At 33.7% G+C, this 23,505-nt stretch overlaps 1 protein-coding gene across 1 annotated transcript in view; it reads left to right on the top strand.

Moving 5' to 3' along the window:
- The window catches only part of RAB2A (RAB2A, member RAS oncogene family), an 84,009-nt gene extending 62,319 nt beyond the window's left edge, over window positions 1-21,690 (top strand). Inside the window, exons 7-8 of the mRNA XM_074278742.1 lie at window positions 18,000-18,068; window positions 20,334-21,690. Of these exons, the coding sequence (XP_074134843.1) occupies window positions 18,000-18,068; window positions 20,334-20,429 (165 nt within the window). The 3' untranslated portion in view covers window positions 20,430-21,690. The remainder of the gene's footprint in view (window positions 1-17,999; window positions 18,069-20,333) is intronic.
- Window positions 21,691-23,505: the final 1,815 nt, after the last annotated feature.

Raw genomic sequence — 23,505 nt, forward strand, 5'->3', positions numbered from 1 at the left:
CATTCATCATTATTTTTTCCTGTCATTTTAGCCAATCTGAAGGTGTGTAGTGTTGTCTTAATTTGCATTTCTCTGATCGATAGTGTTTTGGAACACTTTCATATGAGTGGAAATAGTTTTAATTTCATCGTCTGAAAATTGTCTATTCATATCCTTTGACCATATATGAATTGGAGAATGGCTTTGATTTCTTATAAATTAGAGTCCGTTCTCCATATATTTTGGAAATGAGACCTTTATCAGAACTTTTAACTGTAAAAATGTTTTCCCAGTTATTTCCCTTCTAATCTTGTTTGCACAAAAGCTTTTTGAATTTTATGTAATCAAAATTTTCTATGTGATCAATAATGATCTCTAGTTCTCCTTTGGTCACAAATTCCTCCTCCACAGGTCTGAGAGGTAAACTATCCTATGTTTCTCTTATTTATGACCTCATTCTTTATGCCTAAATCATGGACGCATTTTGATCTTATCTTGGTATGTGGTGTTAAATGTGGGTCCATGCCTAGTTTCTGCCATACATAATTAGGACACAGGTCCTTAACTACTTATTATATTAATTAACTATTAATTTAAGTATAGTAAATCCAAGGTATAATTGATATTTGTTACACTTTGATTTTTAAAAACACTGATTTTATTTTGTTAAAACATATGTAATGTGATTTAGGTTCTGTCCTTAAGGAGGAGAAATTTTTTATCTCATGTGGTATAAGCTCAAATATTTATAGAATAAAAATAAGAGATGTGACATCATGTTGTAAGAGAATAACTAGCCTAGTGATCACAAAGTCCTGAGTTTAAGTCCTGCCTCACACATTTACCTGATCCCAGACAAGTCTCTTGGGATGGCCAGGCAACTTTCTATAAGACTTTTTAAGTTTCAGACGAGGTACTGATTTGTCTTAATGAAAACCACTTTGTGTCAGACTAGGTAGTTCTTAAGGCAATAATCTCTAACCAGACCCGTATTTGAAGATCTTTTTGTGCCAGCTTGGTCTAGGAACTTGTATTCTACTAGCAGAGCATTTGAGAACACAGTACTATTTTACATAGCAAGTTCCAGCTATTTTAAACTGACTAAATAGTCGTCTTATGTTTGTGTTTTTTCTCATGAAAAAGCTTTTATTTCTTTTTTCTATAACACAATTGAGAAAATATGCTGTACAGCAATTTATTATACAACTTCATGGGAGAGTAATTTGCTATTTTGGTTTATTTTTGTGGTTTATTTTATTTTGACTCAGAGTACTTAGATTTTTTAAAAATTTGCACATAAGTACATTTACATATTTTCACAAATGGGAATAATTTTTCCCAAAATGCAAATTGAAGACTGTTATTTAAGGATTTGAGTGCTTGGAGAGTAATTTAGGGAAGATGTAAAATGCAAGTATGAGTAGCTTCGATTTATTTAGAAATTTTTATTAATATAACTATATTCTGTGACCAACACTGTCAAACTATAGACAGTTTAGATAAGATTTTGATAATCCAAATGTAGCCATCCTGAATCTATCAAAGTACTTCCGTGAAGTACTCTCATGAATTAAAGCATTAAACAAAAATTACTTTGAAAAATGAAGTAATCTAAGTGTAACTAGTATGAAATAATGTCACTATATATAGGATTTTGTACTTTATATACTTTTAAGTGCTTTTATATACATTATCTTATTTGATTCTCACAGCAAATCTACTAGGGAGATTCAGTGATTTGCACACATTTGCACATCTACCCAGGCATTAAGCTAAAGAGGATCTTTTTTATCTTTCAGATGCTATTCTATGTCTTACTTATCCCTAGTAACTTGCTATTTTGAGAGTACACAACTCATCCAAAATTTTACAAATCCTTAACCTGGAATATGCTAAGTATTATCTCCATTTTGTTATCAGAACTATTTTTATTTACCAAAAATTTTTTTCCATTTTGAATGATCCTGGTGAGAAAATAGACCTAGAAGAACAGCGGTGACATATATAGATCTTTCCAACCTTCTTAATAAATACAAAACAACTATTTGCTATAGCGGTGGAACTAAAAGAGAGGTTACAAATAGTCTGATGTAACTGTAATTCCCATCATTCTACATTGAATAAATTGAGACAAAAAAATTCGGTTATACCCAAGGTTATACAGAAACACACCTGATAATAATATAGAAAATAGTCACTCAGTATGCGATAGATGTTTACTGGTTTTTCTTTTTAAAGAAACCTAAAACCAAGAACATTTTGGAAAAGCAATCCCCATTTTTCAAAACAAAAGGTATACATTACAATAGTATCACTAGACTCAATTTCAAGGAGCTAAAGAACGTATTTTTTTTTATGTTTTTGTAGTTTTTCAGTTCCCTTTGCCTTATTCTGTACCTTCTTGATATTAGTACTAAAAATTGTTTTTTTAATCCTTTGCTTTTTAGTTACCTAATCCTGTACTACCCCTTGTAAATAACATTTTGGGGATTATAGTAGGGAAGGGATTTTTTATATCATTGTTGTAATATTCCAATTGGTTTTCTGGAAGTCTCCGGAGCAGCCTTCATTTCAGCAGAGTAGTCACCACAAGAATAACTAAGTGTTAAAAGTCCAAATTCTTTATTGTCTCCTTGCCTGGAGTTCGGTTTTCTAGAAACCCCTCAGACCAGGGTTGGTTTCAGTGGGGGAAACAGGAGGACAGGCCATAAAGGTGGAAGATGGAATGAATCGGTCAGTCCCTGCTGGCTGTTATATACTCTATTATAATTACATCATTGTAGGTGTGAATTTTGTAGAACTATATTAAGTACTAAGTACAAGTACTGAACTAGAGACCATGCTAAACTAGATAATCATTGTATTATTAATTCCATTTAGTTAGTACCTTATAGAATCCTACAAGAGTTCTGGCCCATAACATCTCCCGCTTTCTTTTGTTTTAAAACATAAGTGGTCATGTCCTCCCTGACTTCTCAGGGAGGTAAGAACCACAAAAAGAACCCCTGACATCTCAGGAAGGGAGATGAAAACACCAAAGGAAATGGGGAATCAAACCAGATTAACAGGTTTCTGAAGGGTTTTTCTTGAAACAGGTATACATAAATCCATCAATATGGGAGTTATTATATAAGCACATATAGCACAGGCTAGTTGTACAAACAATAAGAATCAACATGAGGAATTATACATGTCTATAAGTCCTAGAAATAGTGCAAAACCAATCTAATGTCCATTACTTCATATGTCAGGGAATTCAATAATTCCTGCAAGTTTTGAAGTCCTGTAATAGTCTCATGGTATATTAGGGAATCCAATTATTCCTGCAGATTTCAAAGTCCTATATCAGTCTTTATGTCTTAGAGAATCCACTGATCCCTGCAGATTTTGAAGTCCAGTATCAGTCTTATCATGTCTCAGGGAATCCATTGATTCCTGCAGGTTTTAAAGTTCTGTAACAGCCTTATTATCAGCCATACTCTTTCAGTGTCAGATGTTTTTTAGGTCTTCTCCTTTGTTTTGAGGTTTTTCTCTCTTTCAGTCTCAAGGTGCTCGTTGGCACCCATCTGATTGCTTCTCCATCTGTAGAGATACAAGCAAACTCTATCTCTCAAGCAGTTAGCCTATCTAATCCATTCCATTCACCATTTTCTGAATTTCTCATCATCATCTGGCAATTACATTGGAACTGCTCACACTGGACACTGTTCTTCTGGTGGGTTAAAAAGCCTATATTTTCCCCAATTGTAATCCCCCTTTCCCCTCTGATTGTTTTTTGACTGATTGATCACATCAGAGTATTGAACTTCTAAAGACTTTCTGGCCTGTAACCTTGGCTGCCATCATGCCCTGTTTTTTGTTTGAGGTCTTGGAGCTGGTTTGTCCAGGTTCTAAACATGTCCTTACTATGGATTTCCAATCACTAGGTGTTAAAATTTCATAAGCTAAATTCTCTAATATCATCTTAACATAAGATGATGTAGCCCCATAAAGAGTGCAACCCTTTTTCAAATCTTTGACTTTTTTCTAGGTTAAAAGGAGTGTATCTTCTCCTTTGTTGACCTGAAGAGTCAAACTCTTCAACCACAGGGTGTGTATTTATTTTTAAATGAGATATATCCTGTCCTTTTTTTTTTTTGCTTTAACCTAGTGCCTTTTCTAATCTTGTCATAGGCTGTTTCATAGGTTGTGCTGATTGTGTCACTGGCCCGCCCCCTCCTCCTCCCTCTATCCATGAAAGGTTAATTGAGGGGAGGTAGATCAGGACATGGGGAATGCCTTAATGTCTCCTGTATGAAGCACCATGCTGCTTAATTTCATCAGAATTGTACTTAACTCCATTCTTAACGCTAATTCTTCTACTTAAATCTAATTTTTCATGCTTTTCACTTAGTTTTGTCAATATCCTCCCCTTCCTGCACTTTCTTCTTTTTCCTTATTTTATAACTTATGTAATTTCCTAAAGCCAATTGTATTAACTTATATGTATAGAGTGTTTCTTTAGGAATTGAATCAGGACCATTATCATTGTAATAATATTCACTTAGTTGCTCTCCTAATTTCCACTCATCTGGATCTAATTCTTTTTCCTTAGAGAAGCAAGGAGATGTGTATTGTAATGTTTCTAAAAGTTGAATGATCTGCTCCCAAGTTACAATCAAACCTTTTTTTTTTTTTTTTTTATGAGTTTAACTATGCTTTCAACACATTTTCCTTGAGGTGAAAAAGAAGGCTGTTTTCTAAACATTTGTCCCATTTCAGCTGAAACTTTAACCCTTAGCAAAGTTTCCTTGTCTGTTTTTGTACTCACCCTAATTTCTGGGTCACAGATGTAGTCTTTAGTCAGATGCCAAAATGTAGTATTTTTGTTGGTTTTCTGGAGGTCTCTGAGCAGCCTTCTTTTCAGTAGAGTATTCACTAAGTGAATAGCCAGGTGTTAAAAGTACAAATCCTTTATTTTCTTCTTCACAATCTAGTTTTCTTGCCTGGGGCTCAGCTAGCTTTCTTGAGAGCCTTTCAGCCTGGCCTTGGTCTCATTGGGAAAAGTTCAGGAGGCCAGACCCCATGGTGGTATGAAGTGAAGTGAATGTCTCTCCTTGCCTCTAGGAGCTCACCGCCTTCAGTCCTCTTGTTTTCTCTGGCTCTGACCCTGGTTGAGTTTGTCCCAGCTTATATGCACTATTTTAATTACATTATCATAGGTGGAACTATACTAAGTATGTGTACTGAACTAGAGAACTATTAAACATCATACTAAATTAAATAACCATTATCTTTATCAATTCCTTACTGATTTAACACCTTGTAAAAATCCTTGTTTCAAGTGGAGATTTCTATCCCATAACAATTGTTTCAACACTCTGTATTGAGGCTCAGAGAACTGACCTGCCCCTCATGCCACATAAGTATCAAAAAAGCAGAGGGTAGATTTGAACTCATGTCATTTGACTTGATAGCCAGTGATCTTTACACTATGTGCTTCCTTGATTGCCTGATGAAAGTTAGTTCACTGGCTTTTGACATTTTATGTCTTATTTCCCTTTGATATAAAACTTATTGCAGTGGATATATAAACAACTTCAGAGTCAAGATTACCTGGTTCTGAGTGCCAGTTTTACCTCTGATACAAACTGGTGGTGTGACTTTGGACAAGTCAATGCCCCTGACAACTTTGAAAAAGCTGCATTAAGGAATAGTTGAGGATCTTGACTTATAGACATTTCTTCTAGAAATGTATGAATGAAATCACAAGTCTGAACAAGAACAGTTCCCTTAATTCCAAAGCCCAAGAGGCAATATGTTTAGAGAGCTAGCTTGTTCTTGGCATCAGGAAGACCTAGATTCACGTACTAGCTCCAGTGACCATAGGCAAGACAGAGAAGCAATAAAAGGAATTTCCCTCCATTAGTAAAATCACAGAACTCTTCCCATCTCAAATAAATAAACCAGAACCTAATTAGAAAATTAGCAGAATCCCAACATAAAATATTTGGGTTTTTTGTTTTGTTTTTTGTTTGTTTGGGTTTTTTTGTTTTGCTTTATCTTTTCCTTTGTGACTTTTTTTAGTCTAGTATTTGTCATAGCTAGTTTGTATTAAGAAACTGTTACTGGTTCAAATGAAAATGAAATGCACTTTTGCATTTAACTTGTAACATTCTTAGAACACTCTCCATCCAAAGGGATACTATATGATATTAATATGGTTGAGTTTGAACACACAAGTCTAATCCCAGGTAATATTCCTGATTTAATATCCTATTAGAAATAATGGAAGATTGTTAGCTTTATTGTTGTTTTTAGTCAGGTATCAAATCAGTTCCCTATTTCTTATTTGTTGACCTTTCCTTAACTATAGCAACACATTAGAGATAAAGGAGGGAAATTATATAGTTATTTAAGGAAGAGTTTGAGAGTTAAATGAGCTGGATGCCCAACCACCTCCACTACAACATTAATGTACCAGCTATTCAAATTCATACCCGTATCCTCATCTCCCAACCTTCCCCAGAGAGGCTTGGATTCTATACCTAGAATTACTCTGGAATCTTAAGGGTAGGTTTCATCTTACATTGCATCTCTTATTCTTCTACTACTCCTATCAGAATTTTGGACTCTTCCTTGGAACTACCTTGAGCTCTGATAGGTGAGGTTTTGCCTTATATTGCCTAGGTCCACATCTCCACCTTGCTTTCCCACAGTCTCTAAACCATTCTCTCTTTTTTTTTTTTCTTTCTTTCTTTTTTTTTTTTTTTTTTTCTGAGACTGGGCTTAAGTGACTTGCCCAGGGTCACACAGCTAAGAAGTGTTAAGTGTCTGAGACCAGATTTGAACTCGGGTCCTCCTGAATTCAGGGCTGGTGCTCTATCTACTGTTCCACCTCGCTGCCCCTCTAAACCATTCTCTAGGGTACTTTCCCAGCCTACTTTTAGTGACCCATTTATGTATTTATTTTCAGTGAAGCACTATCTTGCTTGCATGTATTTGTATCCAAATGGTTAGCATTGTATCTGACACATCGTATTTATAAATGCTTCATATGTTTGTTTTCTTCTCCAAATAGAGTACAATAACTTTGAAATAACAAGAAAATTAGAGCCATCTAAAAATGCCAGTCTTTGTAGGTAGTGAGTTGTCCTCTATTGTATATATTCAAGCACTTTGGAAAGGATTACTAGTCAGGTAGGATTTTCCCAGCAGTTTTTGTTAAATAATGAATTCTTAGCCCAAAAGTTGGGGTCTTTGGGTTTGTCAAACATTAGATTGCTATAGTTACTGACTATTTTGTCCTGTGACTCTAACCTATTCCACTGACCAACTAGTCTGTTTCTGAGCCACTACTAAAGGGTTTTGATGATCACTGCTTTTCATTTGATTTTTTTTTTTTTTTTTTTTAAGTTCCCTTGAAATTCTTGACCTTTTGTTCTTCCAGGTGAATTTTGATGTTAGTTTTTTGGGAGTTTGTTTGGTATAAATAGATTAGCTTAGATAGTATTGTCATCTTTATTTTTGCTTGATCTATCCAAGAACACGTGATATTTTTCCAATTGTTCAGATTTGACTTTATTTGTGTGGAAAGTATTTTGTAGTTCTGCTCATATAGTTCCTGACTTTCCATTGGCAGATCGATTCCCAAATATTTTATATTATTGTCAGTTATTTTAAATGGAATTTCTCTTTGTATTTCTTGCTGTTGGATTTTGTTAGTGATGTATAAAAATGCTGATGATTTGTGTGGATTTATTTTGTATCCTGCAACTTTGTTAAAGTTGTAGATTATTTCTGATAGCTTTTAAATAGAATTTCTGGGGTTCTCTAAGTATACCATCACATCATCTACAAATAGTGGTAATTTGGTTTCCTCATTACCTACTCAAAAGGAGCGTTTTTAGGGAAACAGTGTAATGATGTGTTACTGGGTCTGAAATGTCCGTGGAATGTTTAGATGAAGATATCTAACAAGATACAGGCCCCACTCTTCTTACAAAAAAAAAAAAAAAAAAAAAATGCCCATATCTCTTCCATCTTTAAACACAGCTGTCATCTCATATCCTCCCTTTTGTGGTTAAACTTCTTGCAAAAGCTGTCTACACTTATCTTTACTTATTCACCTCTCCTTTTGCAGTTTAGTTTCAGACTTTGATCATTCAATTAAAATTACTCTCCAAAATTATCAATGATATAATTGACAGACCTAACTGCTTTTTCCCAATCCTCATCCTTCTTAACCTTTATCACCTTTGACTTTCTTCAATAGTCTCTCCTCCCTGGATCTTATTGACAGTAGTTTCTTTTCCTCCTGTTTATTTGAGTTCTCCCAAAGATCTTCATCCATGTCATAACTATGGTTATTTTCCGGGGCTATCAATAAGCATTTATTAAGTACTTAACTTTGTTCTAAATGCTATTCTAAGCTCTAGGTAGAAAAATAAAAACATGTTCTCTATCCTCAAGGAGCTCACATTCTAATGACAGGGACACTATACAAACTATACAAATTATACAATAAACAAATATAAAATATATAATAAATGAAGTAATCTCAGAGGTAAGTCAAGACCAGAGAATTTAGGGAAGAGGATAAGCAAAAGCCTTCTTCAAAAGGTGAAATTTGAGCCTGAGACTGAAAGGGAGCCAGAGAAGCTAGGGGGCAAAAATAAAGAGGGTGAGTGTTAACAGGTTAATAGGAGTATTAACATAGTGTTGCGAAAAGTCCTTTGCCCTCTTTGAGCCTCAGTTGGTACATTTGTAAAATGGGGAAGTTGAGAAGTTTCAGGCACCTTTACAGCTTTAGCCCTACGTCAAGAGAACTTGCATTCAGATGCTGGTCCAACCCTTTGCCACCAATGAGACTCTAGAGAAGTTACTTAATCTTTATCTGCCTTCTCCCTACTATTACTGTAAGGTTCTCCTTTTCCTCCCTCAAACCCCAAGAGCCTCATCACTCCACACTGAGTTGCCCAGGTAAGGAGCTTCAGAGACAGAAAGTACTGTGACTTTGGCCCTCACTCCAACACCCTTCATTCTGCACACCCTAAAATATTGTCTCAACCCTGACTTTTCACACCTTGAATGCATGTATGATAGAGAGCAATTGCATCCTATTGAAGGTCAAACAGTATTCACTTCAGCATCAAAGAGTCATGCAACACCAGTTCTCACTGCAAGTAGTGCAATTCAGTCTCTGTCCTATTCCCTCTATTTTGGTTATCTCATTAACTTTGTGAGTTCAGTTATCTTTATGCTGATGTTTCCCAGTATATTATTTGACCCTCTTCTCTCCTACACTGCCTTTTAGATATCACAAATTGGATGTTCCGAAGTCATCTCATACCAAAACAGAACTTTATCTTTCCTTCCAAACTGTATATTCACTACATTCTTCCTATTTCTCAAGGTGTCCATGTTCCTGTCAAACAGGCAGGCTTGAATTTCACCTCATTCACCTTCATATACAGTCCCTTTCCTTCAGCAACAGACATCATCCTAATTCATGCCTTCTAATTTACTTTGTACCCAGATTGTGACGAAATAGCCTACTGCTGTGTCTGTTGCATAAAGTCTCTCCTTATTCTAATCCATCTCCATTAAGCTGGAAAAGTGATCTTCCTAAAACACAAGTCTAGTTTAAAAAAAAATCTACTGGCTCTATTGCCTCTAATCTCAAATATAAAATCCCCTGAGAAGCTTTGAAAGTCCTTCATAAGCTGTTTCTTTCCTATCTTTTCAGTCTTTGAAATTCTCTTCTCCTTAATACAGGGGATTCTCCTATGCTGCTTCACTTAAACTTCTGGTTTCCCTGTCTTCCTTCAAAATTCAGCTATACTCAGCTTCAAGAGGCCTTTCCTGGTCTACCAGCTGTTAGTACTTTCCCTTCTGAGATTACTTTTTATCTTACTCTGTATATATCTTGCACATACCTAATTATTTATATTTTGTCTTACCAATAGAATGTGAGCCCTGTAAAGGCAGCTGCTGCTGTTGCCTTTTTTTTTCCCCAGGACTTAGCACAGGTCCTGACTCATAGTAAATGCTTAAGAAAAGAAACATTTACTTGGAGTTTCTCAATGAATAGGGTGCTAACTACAGTACAATAGATTTGATAATAAAACCAGCTAACATTTATATAACACTAAGATTTGCAAAGCATTTTACATGTATTATTTAGATTTGCAACCATCCTGTGAGTTTAGTGGGTGCTATCATCACTGTTTTATTAATGAAGAAACTTAATCATAGGTTCATAGGAAAGGATAATAGTTATCTACTTCGAGATGAGGCAGAAGATGGCAAGGAGCAATAATTTTTCAGCCCTTGAATTTGAGGTATTCAGGGAAAAAATAATTTGTTTGCCTTGTAATGAAGAGGGCCCACATTAATTTAAGTTCCTATTGTGATAGACTCCCATCTGACGAAATTTAGATCACCGTCTTATCCTTTTATAAGAAATGAAACATGTAGTTAAAAAACTACAACTACCTTCTCCAGTGTTTTTGTAGATTGTATCTCAGTTTTTATATAGTTTCTGTCCCACATTCATCCCTAATTCTTCCATAAAAGATGTACTTAAACTTAGGTTGCCTTCTTCTAGCTCCTAATAAATATCATTATAGTATTTGGCTATACATCTTATCCCTTAATCTTAGTATACGCCTGGCTTTACTCTTTTTCATTTCCTACACAATGCTTTGTTCCACTTTTAATTATGCACGTTATTATTGGTAATTCACCAAAACCTATATTTTCCACCATGAATTAGCTCTATTACCCAGTTTGGGTTTCAGAAATAAGTGTTCCAAGTTTTCATTACCAAGATTTAAAGCCACAGAGCATTGCTAGGAGACTATTGATGTTTTTTTTTTTAAATAAAGATTTCGTTTTTTTCAGGTTAAGATAACACATTAAAGTTGTTAAAGGTGTAATTTTAAGCCAAATTCTTTAGAGTAGTCATGACTGGCATTGTTGAAGCCTAATAGTTTAGAGTGAGTCCTAAACAATGTTGTCTGCAAATTAGAGCATCTAGAGGGATTTAATATCTGTGAAGAATTTCACTTCTATTTGGCTTGTACACAGGATATTCTGTATGACCAGACCTATTTTGTTTAGCACATGGGATATTGAAGCTTTAGGATCTGGTTTTTGTGTCTTCAAGGATGGAAATATATTGCTATTGAAATGCTGGCAAATTTGTTCCATTTTCCAATTAATTTGGGATCCTCTTTCCAGACTCCGGGGTGTGTGGGTGTGTGTGTGTATACATGTGTGTGTGTATACACACACATACTCATAGGATACTCTGCTTTCATGTTAGATTTTTCGTTAAGCTTCTTTTCTACATTCCTGCTTTTTATTACTTATGGGACATTGTTGTTCCTACCATCTCTATCCTTTTCTAACATTTAGCAAATAAATTGCTATTCTTAAGTCAGCATTGCTTTTGATTTCTATGGGAACAGTTTTCCAAAGATATCAAATATTGATTGGGTGAAGCAGATAATACAATCTTTCAGACTCATTTTTGAGATAGCTGCTTTAGAGAATAGTAATTGGAGTCATTGTTTTCAATGTTATCCTTTCCAATCTTCAGCTTTAGGAGCAATAAATTAGATTGGAATATGCTATCATATTTTCGCCTCATCTTTTATTGTTCATTTGACTTTTGACATATCTTGTTTATTATCTGAGTCCACAGACAGTTGGGAGATGACCAGTCTTTTACCTCATCAGTAATCAGTCACCTGTTAGTTCTTTTCTGTCATATTGTTCATACTTGCTATATCCATCACCTTCCAAATTAAAGGTCTTTTTGAAATAATACATGATAAAGGGTCTACAAGCCTTTTTCTTTATCCCAAACTATATTAGTCAACATATTTTTCACTGCTCTATCATATGTTAATCCTCATTTTAAAGAAACCAAGTACTAAATATATATTGACTTTGTTTAGAACAAAAGTTCTTAACTTTTGGGGGGGGGGTGTTGGGAATCACAGACCACTTTAGTAGTCCAATGAAGCTTGTAGACCATTTCTTAAAATAGTGTTGTTGTTGTTGTTGTTTTAATAGAAATATAGGGGCAGAAAAGTGGCTCAGAGGATAGAGCACCAGCCCTGAAGTCAGGAGGACCCAATTCAGATCTGGTCTCAGACACTTCACAGTTCCTAAATGTGTGACTCTGGGCAAGTCACTTAACCCCACTTGCCACAGCAAAATGCACATGGGCACACACACACACACACACACACACACACACACACACACCTTTACAGAGAAGACCAGCTATGTTGAAATAATTATCAAAATAGCTTTAACAAAAACCAAGCTCACAGTTCCTCTTCATGAAACTTCTCTATCTCTTCATCTTTTGCAATAGGTCTTGAACTTAAGCTGAAGTTATCTTTATGTTATCTTTTGCTTTTGCTCATAATGAACTTTGTACAAAGATGACTGAAAACTGAAATGTTTTTTTTTTTCAGATTTAAATAATTGGAATAATATTTATTGTTCATGAGTAGGTAAAGCCAATAAAATAAAAATGGACAATTTTATCTAATCTATTTCCTCAATGACATTCCAATTAAGTTACTTGAAAATTACCTTAGTTAGAAAAAATAGCAACAAAGTTACTTTGGAAGAACAAAAGGTCAGGAATCTCAAAAAAAAAAAAAAAACAGGGGAGAAAAGATGTAAAGGAAGGAGATTCAGCAGTATCATTGCTTAAACTATATAATGAAGTGACAGCATTGTTGAAGTATAAAATGTTACCTTGAATACGTGTTGAAATCATTCTGACAACTATTGTAGTATTTGCCTCTCCAAAGAAAGTCTATGAACCATCCTTCCATTTAACTACAACTTGTTTCTGAGTTTTGGTTTCATTTATATAGGAAGGATGTCATTGTTGATACAGTTCAACACTTCAATGTATTAACTCATTGGTCATTAGACAAAGATTTCATATTTGGCATAACTAACCTTATAAAGATATGACTTAGTTGTTTTTTTTCTTTGGTTATTTAAATGTTTAGAATATGATAAAACAATTTTATTTTATTTTTACATATTTTAAGGGATATGATTATTAGCTCTGCCCCCATTTCTGCTTTATTACCATCACTTTAGGGAGATTGTAAGGACTTGAATAATACTTGGAGAAATACTGTTGCTTGTAACACTAGTATTAGCTCTAGAAAAAATTCATCTCTGATACTATATGAAAGTATATATAACTTATCATTAATAATTTATGCAAGTCATTTAAACTTCCTAGATCTCATCTATAAAATGAAGTGGTAGAACTAGATGATGTTAGGGATCCTTTCCAGGTTTAGATTTATAACCCATCTTATAATTTTCTGTTTTTAATGCATTTCCATGATCAAAGAAAATTTCCTAAAGCTAAAGTTGAATTAATGACTACTGTGAGGTTTGACTACTGAGCGAATTTTCATTCTCCCTAGCTGCATTAAAATCCCCAGATCATTTTCAGCCATTTTTCCACTATCTTGTACTTGTTAAAGTCATTCCTTTTCAAATTCATTCATACATAGATTTTTTAAAAAAAAATTTTATTATACCTTTTGTTTTACAAGATATATGCATGGATAATTTTTCAGCATTGACAATTGCCAAACCTTTTGTTCAGACTTTTCCCCTCCTTCCCTCAGATGTCAGGTTGACCAATACATGTTAAATGTGTCAAAGTAGAAGTTAAGTACAATATATGTATACATGTCCATACAATTATTTTGCTGTACAAAAAGAATTGGACTTTGAAATAGTGTACAATTAGCCTGTGAAGGAAATAAAAAATGAAGGTGGACAACAATAGAGGGATTGGGAATTCTATGTAGTGGTTCATAGTCATCTCCCAGAGGTCTTTCGCTGGGTGTAACTGTTCAGTTCATTATTGCTCTATTGGAACTGATTTGGTTCACCTCATTGTTGAAGAGGACCACGTCCATCAGAATTCATCATCATATAGTATTGTTGTTGAAGTATATAATGATCTTCTGGTCCTGCTCATTTCACTCAGCATCAGTTCATGTAAGTCTCTCCAGGCCTTTCTGAAATCATCCTGTTGGTCATTTCTTACATACCACAATTTATCAGCCATTCTCCAATTGATGGACATCCACTTAGTTTCCACATATGTAGATCTCTTAATAACTTTAATCCTACTAGATGCATCCCAGACTTCTAGTCTATAAATGTTTTCTGTCATCAGCACATTAGTTATCTCTCCCAATTTTTTATCATCTGCAAAACCTGACAGGCATGTTCAACATTTTAATCAGTGACTCTCTCTCATTGCATTACAGACTACTTTATGAGTTAGCTCGTACTGTGAAAGAGCTTCATTTGAGAAGAAGGGCTAGATTTGAGAAATTAACACTTACAAAAATAAAATTTGTCAATTGCTTTTCCAGATTTTGGTAAATGATATCTACACCATTCTCCTCATCTTTCATTTGCGTTACTTGGTCAGAAATTAGGTTAGGCTGACAACACTTGTCTTTAATAATTCCATAATTGATCTTTGTTTTTAACCACTCCTATATGCTTTTATTAGTTTCTGAATAATACATTCTAATACTTTGCTGAGTCAAAGTCACTGGCCTGTTGTTTGCTGACTCAATATTGATACCTTAATTATATATCCTTGTGTTTAAAAGGAACAGGGAGGAATATGAAACTGCATTCTATCCATTCTCTCAGTCATTTATCTGACCCTTGACAAATACATATGGCTTTCTCTCTTTCAGAGTATATTCATGCTTTTTGGTGATGATTAAGAAATGTTTAAGCTTAAGTAAAATACTGGAGCTGGCAATTCCAAATAAGGTTCCTTAACTTCAATATAGCCACCAGATGGCAGTATGTTACACAAAGACAAAAAAAAATTACTTTGTGGTAATGGGGAAGGCATTTCAATATTTTTGTACTTTTATATATTTTAACTGCGTGTATCTCACCACACAGTATCTTCTGTTTCCACTTTAGATATATTCCCCTGATTTTTTTTTTTTTTGAATGATCTATTTTAAGGCAGCTTATTGTCCTCTCTTGTACAATTCTTCATTTATCGAGGTGCACAAGAAAATTCATATCAAAAAAGGTAAAATATGAGATGGAAAACAAAAAGCTTGCAAACAGCAACAAAAGCTAAAATACTATGCTATGATCCACAATCAGTCCCCATAGTCCTCCCTTTGGATGCAAACACTATCACAAGTCTCTTCAATTGACCTGAATAGCTTCATTGTTGAAAAGAGCCAAGTCTATCCCAGTTAATCATTGCATAACCTTGTTGCTCTTTTCTTGGTTCTACTCACTTCACTCAGCATCAATTCATGTAAGTCTCTCCAGGCCTTTCTGAAATCATTGTATTGATCATTTCTTATAAGCAATAATATTCCATAACATTCATTTATTCAGCCATTCCCCAACTGATGGGCATCCACTCAGTTTCCAGTTCCCTGCCACTACAAACATTTTGAGTCCTTGTCTCTGTTTTTGTTGTTGTTGTTTGTTTGTTTGCTGAGGCAATTGGGGTTAAGTGACTTGCCCAGGGTCACACAGCTAGGAAGTTTTAAGTGTCTGAGGTTAACTTTGAACATGAACTCAGGTCTTCCTGACTTCAGGGCAGATTTTCTGTCCACTGCTCCACCTTAGCTGCCCCTGTTTTCCTTATTTTATGGTCTCTTTCAGATAGAGACCTAGTAGAGACACTGCTGAATCAAAGTATATGCATAACTCCATTAACAATGTATTAGTGTCCCTGTTTTCCCACATCTTCTCCAATATTTTACCATCATTTTTTCCTGTCATCTTAGCCAATCTGGGAGATGTATATTGATACTTTGGAGTTTTCTTACTTTGCATTTTTTTGATCAATAATGGTTTAGAGCAATTTTTTAACTTCATCAAAAATTGTCTTCATATCTTTTGACCAATAAATGTTATCGTTTAAGAATTCTACATTTGAGATATCAAATTTTATAATTGAATGTCACTTTTTTTTTTTTTTTTTTTTTTTTTTTTTTTTTTTTTTTTTTTTTAGGAGTTTAGCATTTTCTGTGACTTCTTTTTAGTGACTTGGTTAAGATTGGGATTGGAACAGTTTTTTTGCTTTCTCATTACAATTTATCAAGATTATCCAGTCAAGGCTTTGCAAACTAGTTGCTGGTTTTTTTCTGTTTTCCTATTCTAAATCCTTTTCTTAGAGATTTTTCCCAATTATAGGAACTTAAAAAAAAATCCAGAATAACTTCATTGTAATGAAAGCAGTTCTGTACAGTGAGTGTTTTACATCTTCTGACTATAAAATGCACACACCTTTTGTCCATTATTTAGAGGGGCACTTCAAAGTTGTTACCAACAGAAATCTTACAAAATATAATAAATCTTCTCAAGAAGATTTAAATTGCACTTTTGAGCATAGTTCCAAATCACTCTCCAGAATGGATGTCTCCAACAATGTATCAGTCATACAAGTCTTTATAAGGCCTTTTTGAAACTAACCTGTTGATCTTTTCTTATAGAACAATAATATAAAACCTGTATCTGAATTCTTCCTCCCCTTTCAATAAGCTGCTTGAGCAATAGAACAAGTCATTTCCCTTAAGTTACCTTCAGAAACATAATCTCTTTGATTAAGTTGCACTGTTTTAATTTCAAATAGATTCAGTTTAAGTTAACTGTCTTCTAAGTGGAGGGCAATTTATTTACGTAATTTGACACATTTAACAATGTCTGCTAAAGTGTAAAGTTGTGTTTAATGTGAGGGTCTAATAAATTTCTTGGGCTTTATGGTTCTTATGTTTTAGTTAAATATGAAAGTTGATTTCCCCCTAGAAATTCTGGCTTTGTGAATTTTCAAAGCCTTTAATACTAGTTTTTAATAAGTCAGGTTTATAATAATTGAAATGTTATTGGAAATAGCGATAGTGATAAGAATATTTTTTTTCCCTTTTTATATGGGAAAACTTAAATTTTGAGGAATGTGAATCAGTTCAAAATTGAATAAAAACCAATTATTTCTTTGTAACTCCAGCACACATTTGAAAAAATACTCACTTCCTAAGTGCCTTATGAATCTGCAATGATTAATTCTTCTCATTATTTTGCCACAAATTCTCATGACCTTCTGTGATGATTCGATCACCCACTTAAGAGTTTATGCATATTCATATCTCTCTGTTCTTGCTGCAGTCTGCAGGCTACAGTATGTGCTTGGTGCAGTAATTGAGCTGCAGTAGATTGATTACTCTGGGGAGCTGTAAGGCCTTTAGAGGTGAAAACATATCAGTCCTGTTAATTAGGAAACAAAGCTCTTGTGGCAAGTTCAGCAGTCAAATGCTTCCAGTGTAGAAATGATTTGTTCCTTTCCAGGAATCCTGTTTACTTTTTTATATTTGAATTAGATCAGCATTAGTGGGCTTCTGCTTAGGGGATAGAACCCTGGCATGAATTTTTATAAACTCAGGTTGAAGAGCCTTAAAATGCATTATTGATTGTATTTGACCATCACTAGTTTGTAACATGGTCAAATACAATGTCCTCTAGGTGTTATTTTTATATACTTCATCTTTGTGCCTTTTTTACTTGTAGCTAATTTCTAAATGTTGCATAGTATTGTGCTTATTCTGGATAAATTTTGTATAGATTAAGTAGTAAATTTTGTGTAGAAAGTAAAACTTAGTCATCTTGTGGGAGAAAATATTAATCTTTTTCAGAGTGATGTGTCTAGTATTTTGGGGGGAATCTGTCATGTAAAACTGAATTAAGATTACTATTGTAATCCCAGTGTGAAAGACAGTTTTTTTTTTTTAAAAACGATTGTATTGTTATATCTATTGTTACATAGTTTAGAAGTTACAATTAATACTGCAAAAGTAAATGTTAATGGTCTACATCATAACCTTGCTCAGGTTTTGTTTCTATATTTATGTCTGACTTTACAATAAACTATAGGTTTTTCAAAGAATCTAATCTTGGTTTGTTTGTTTTTTTTAATTTAGGCATTTATTAATACAGCAAAAGAAATTTATGAAAAAATCCAAGAAGGAGTTTTTGACATTAATAATGAGGTAATTTTTAAAATTTTCTAATAGTTTCAAAATTAAAAAATCCAAAAAGTCTGAAATATTAATTTTAAAATGCATGAATTTCATGACAAATCTTTAAAATTATATAAAATTTGTTGAAGATTTACATGAGACAAGGTCTTCGTAACCAAATGAAAGACTTGATAGATCTAATGATATTTGCATATTTATGCTTGACATTTTAGGTAGAGTGTCACTAAAAGTTGTGGTGAAAATGGATTAAAGTAAATGACCCTTTTCATCCATGCACCAGTGCAAAATAATATAAATCCCCCAAAGAGGAAAGAAAATCCACTTTCATCCACTTGTCCATATGGTGTCATCTGCTTTCAGGAATAATTTTCCAGTATATAGATAAAGACAGACCATGTTGCTGATAACAGATGTACTGCTCTCTGAGCTATCGAGTGTACTTTGAAAATTACACTAAATACAACACATCAGGTTTTCAGGGGTTTGAATTACTGCATAGTAAGTTCATTATTTGTGCATAATTTATATGTGTGTGTGTGTGTGTGTATGTGTGTATATATATATTCATTTATTTGAACATAAGTTCAAATAAATTATCTTGAGCTGATTATTTTATAAAATTTTTTAGCTGTAAAGCATAAATTTTAAAAAATTTTGCATGAGGTTGTGTTCCACCTGAGGAGATAAATTTCATTGTGCACTGATCATATTCACTTTTTATAAGAAATCTGTCATGTTGCCCCTACAACAATGAACTCCATGTAATAAGGACAAGACAGTTTAATTGCCTTTGGATCCCTTCAAGTGCCTAGCACAGCAGCTTGCACATAGTAGTCACCATTAATTATTTATTGACTGATCTTGTTGAGTACATTACATATACATTTTGTTCTGAGGAAACTTTTTCACTGTCTTAATGCTTGCATGGTTAGAAGGGGGAAAGAAAGGTTTTTCTAGCAATTTTAAAGTTAGGAAAACACTATAAAAAACTAGCTCTTTATACCCCTTAGCCTAAATATGAATGAGCCTTTAATCATTTCAACTATACTCATATGTAGAAATTAATGTTTATATATTTTTCCCTAAAGAACCAAGTGTAAGTTATGTTTTATAATATTTAGCATTCATTCTCATAAATCTATGTTTTTTAAGAATAATGTTCTTTTTTTATTTATTACTGTGACTATAAGACTTGTTAGTTTAAAGGAGAAGCCATTCAAAGACTGATGCCATATAAATTGAACAATAATTGGGGCCTCTATTTTAAAAAGCCCCTTCATTGTTTCTGTCTAGTTTCATAAAGTAGCTGACTGCTTTACTGTGCCTTATGGAGCTTTGATTGCAATATGCTGTCAAGAGCCAACAGTCCGTGCTATTTATTTGGCTTAATGCCAAGTCTGGTTCCTTGATTCCTCAAGAAGTTGCTACCAGCCCAGAGGGGGCAAAACCAATGAGCCATAGGGCATGCTTTTTATTAAAGAGGAGTCAAAAGAGCGAAAAAGAAACCCACATCAGCTGCTGTCAATACTGAGTTAGTGCCAGAAACCCCAAGGCTACTAGTGTTGCAGAACAACTGCCAAGCACTATAAATCTGAGATTTACTGTGACGCAAAGTTTCCTTAAGAGCTTAATTTCTGAAGCTACTGTATTACTTTTCTTAAAGTGTTGTATTTTTAGGTAAAATCCACTTGAGGGAGTGAGGGTTAAGATATAAGTGTGAGTTTGATGAATGAAAGAAATCCGCTGTGTGTGGGTTCTTGGCCAGTTGCCATGTCTTTGGGGATCATAGAAATTATTGATGACACAGAACACTCATATGCCCTTAGCCTGTACAGCTGATTCAACATGCAACAGAAATGCTGTAGGGAAAGGAGATATTTTATATTCTTTTATAGCATCATGGACTTGGAATATTTTTCTCTTTGAAGATTTATTTGAAATAAAATTATGTTTAAAGATTTTCTAAAACTCATAAAACAACCCACAGTTCACACCTATTTACCGTGAGCTTATTTTGGCTGTTGGATGTCTTTAAATAAAATGCTATGGTGTTTTGTTTTTTGGAGGAAAAGGTCTTTGTTATCGATTTGACATCTAATTATGACTAGGTACTGTTCAATATCAGTACTTGATAAACTTTGTAATGTGGTGAGTCGGGTGAATTAAAGACTTGAATTAAGACATGAATTAAAGACATTAAAAAATATGATTTGTGCTACAGGTTTGTTTTTTCCTAGATGAAATTCACTGTTTTATCCCTTTTAATTATTTCAGGCAAATGGCATTAAAATCGGCCCTCAGCATGCCGCTACTAATGCAACACACTCTGGCAGTCAGGGAGGACAACAAGCTGGTGGAGGCTGCTGTTGAGCCTATTTTTGCTTTCTAGGTACCTGAATGGGGCCTACTAACTTGTTCTTTCACCTTATCTCCCACTGCTCACCTGAGACATGAAACTATTATGAAATGGCTTTGTGTCACAGAAGACTTTATCCTTCAAATTCTTGTATAACTTTGAATAAATGGTTAATGTTCACTTAAAGACAGATTTTGGAGATTGTATTCATATATATTTGCATTTGATTTCTAGTTCAATTGATGTGATTATTTTTGTTAAATGTTGTCTTGTGCCCTTGACTACAAACTGAATTGTATTAAACACTACAAAAGTCATTGGAGTATTTTAAATCAGTTTGTGTAGTTAGGTTTCCCAAGCACCTCTGGTTACCTAATGTTTAATATTGTAGAACTGTCCTCAAAAAGTTTGTCAATTTTCAAGGCTATAAAGAAAACAGAAGGTCTCTTTTAATTCTGTATTTATCATTTGCTTTCTGTATATATAGTTTAACCTGCTTGGGTATATTTGCCAAGCTAAAATTCTTTAATGCATTTGCATAAATTCTATACTGTTTAGAGCTTGAAAACAATGACTACAGAGGCATTGTTAGGAATTGCTTGGACACTGAATTTTCAACCTTTTTGACATTGTTAGCATGTTCATCTTTTTTCTTGTTATTACCCAAGTCCAAGAAGAATGCTTGATGTATAATACTAGAAGCTATATATGTGTTAACCTATTTTAATGCCAAATGTTTGCTGTTTGAACACAATTTCCATAACACCTCTTCAGAAATGCATTAGTTGTTTGCCTTAATGAATACTGTAGATAAAATCACAGTATGAGTGCATAAATACAAGAGGAATTAATATGTGTCAAAATAGCACCATGAAGAATTAACATCCAGATTCAAAGACACATTATAAGGACATTAATATTTTTCTTAAACATAATAATGTTTTCTGTGTTTTTCATTTATTGACATGATTTCTAAGTATATTTTTCATGCAGGACAGTTTTCCAGCTTAGATGTACAGTGAATGTGTAAAGTTTTTCTTTTAGTGGTAGCCTGTAATCTTTGGTATATGGTAAGCATTTTGTCTGTTTTCAAAAGGGATGTGACAATAAATTACCAAATGAAAAATCCTGATTAAAAAAAAAAAAAAAAAAAGCAAAAGTGGAAAAGCTTTGGTAATTTGCTAAATGTGGAGGTTTTATCTTTTTTTCTTTCTCTTTCCCTTGGCCTATAATGAAATTGTTTTATCAGTGCAAAATAAAATCCCGTATATAAAAGTATTCCTTTTTTATTATACCACATCATTTTTGAATTGTACATGGTTTTGAAAGTTAATTACCATTTTCCACAAGTATTTGACATGTAAAAATATCCAAGGATTTATCAACCCCTAATGGAATTTATTTTCTCTGCTAACAAGTTTACTCTAAAATCATTAATATCCCTTTTCCTTTCCCATTTTAAGAATGGATGTTTAAGAGCAACCTTTATATTTATAACTTATCAACAATTTAGTTTGTTAGATTTTGTGAGGGTTGTGGGGTTTGTTTGTTTTTCCGATTTCAAGTATAGGCTTTTCAATTCCACACAGTGGCACAAAATAGTTTTACCTGAATGGGAATAGAAGTTACTTTGATTGCATTCACAGACACTTAAACTTACTGACTTGGCCTGAAGATTTTATATTTGGCAATAATTCTTATGGGAAATGGCCTGGAGTTATCTGTCATAGTTTTATTTTAATCTGTTTTTGAAAACAGAAAACAAAAAAAGCCATTTTGTATAAAATTGTCATGTTTCACCCATGTCACCAGGTTATTGTGAACTTTTATTTAAAGTAGATATCTATATTATCTGTTGATGCTATATACTGGTTTGAGAAGAAGCTGTGTGGTCATGGAACAGTTTGCCTCTCTGAGTCTGGTTCCTCATTTGTGCATAATGGAGATATCAGATCACCAATCTATTATAACTTTAGAATTTTATGATTCTAGTCAGTGTCCTGATGAAATGGGTATAAATAAATACTCCACAAAAACTTAATTATCACCTGCCTACTTTATGTTGTAGAGAATGAAGTTTATGGAAATGTTAGCTTCAAGGCTGTTTAGATGAATCATGTCCAATAAGTTTCTTCTTGCCCTAATTAAGGAGAGTAAGGAGGGCCATTTCAGAAGTCAGAACTGATAATTCCCTCCCAAGTATTTCTCTTCCCTCTATCTGTCTCATTCTGTGGCAGAACTGATGTATTTAAGAAATAATATGCCTAATAAAAAGTTCACATTTACTTTGCACATACAAAGTTTTTTTCCATACAAAAGCCCTATGAAGTGAACCCTACAAATATTCTTCTACATATGAGATGAGAAGCTCAGAAATATGGTCACTTGTCCATGAAAATATAGCTAGTAACTGTCAAACAAAGATTTGATCCCACGTCTCCCAACTGCAAATCATTATATATGGCACTATATGTCATTGCTGCTATTTAGCTCTTTATAATTTATTACAAGTACAAAAAACTTTGTTTATAGTCTCAACAATGCACATTATTAGCATTCTTTAGCTAAGTGAGTAGATGTAATTAAAAACTGTTTTGATTTATGAAATAGGAAGTATTACTGTCTTATGTGTCTAGAATCTTTGATTCTTTTTAAGCCACCATCATATAAAGACAGTAGTAGTGGCAGTTGTCACTTAGTCTTTCTACACTCTGGTGCAGTTATTTAAGTCATTCAGTGTATGGTATAAGTTACGTAAAAATTTGGGAAATTGCTTTAAGTTTCAAAGTAGTTTAATAATATTTATAACTATCCAGACATGCCACAAATTTTCGCTCTTAAGGCTCCCTATACATTACTGTAACAAATTTGGAAGTTCTTATGAATTTAAAATTGTGTTCATTAGAAAGCCAGTTTACATAAGGGCAGCTGCTTCTAACAATGCATTATAAAATGGGGGGGTATGAAATGGCCTTTTTACACACAGTTGCTTGAGAATAATTTTGAAATTATCTGTTCAGTTGGAGAATACAGTCTATTTGTGTTTGTATACTTTAATGAAGGGGAAAAAAGATATAAATTTATGCCCCA

Source organism: Sminthopsis crassicaudata, chromosome 1 (genome assembly GCF_048593235.1).
Source record: "Sminthopsis crassicaudata isolate SCR6 chromosome 1, ASM4859323v1, whole genome shotgun sequence".
In the NCBI taxonomy this organism is placed as follows: domain Eukaryota; kingdom Metazoa; phylum Chordata; class Mammalia; order Dasyuromorphia; family Dasyuridae; genus Sminthopsis; species Sminthopsis crassicaudata.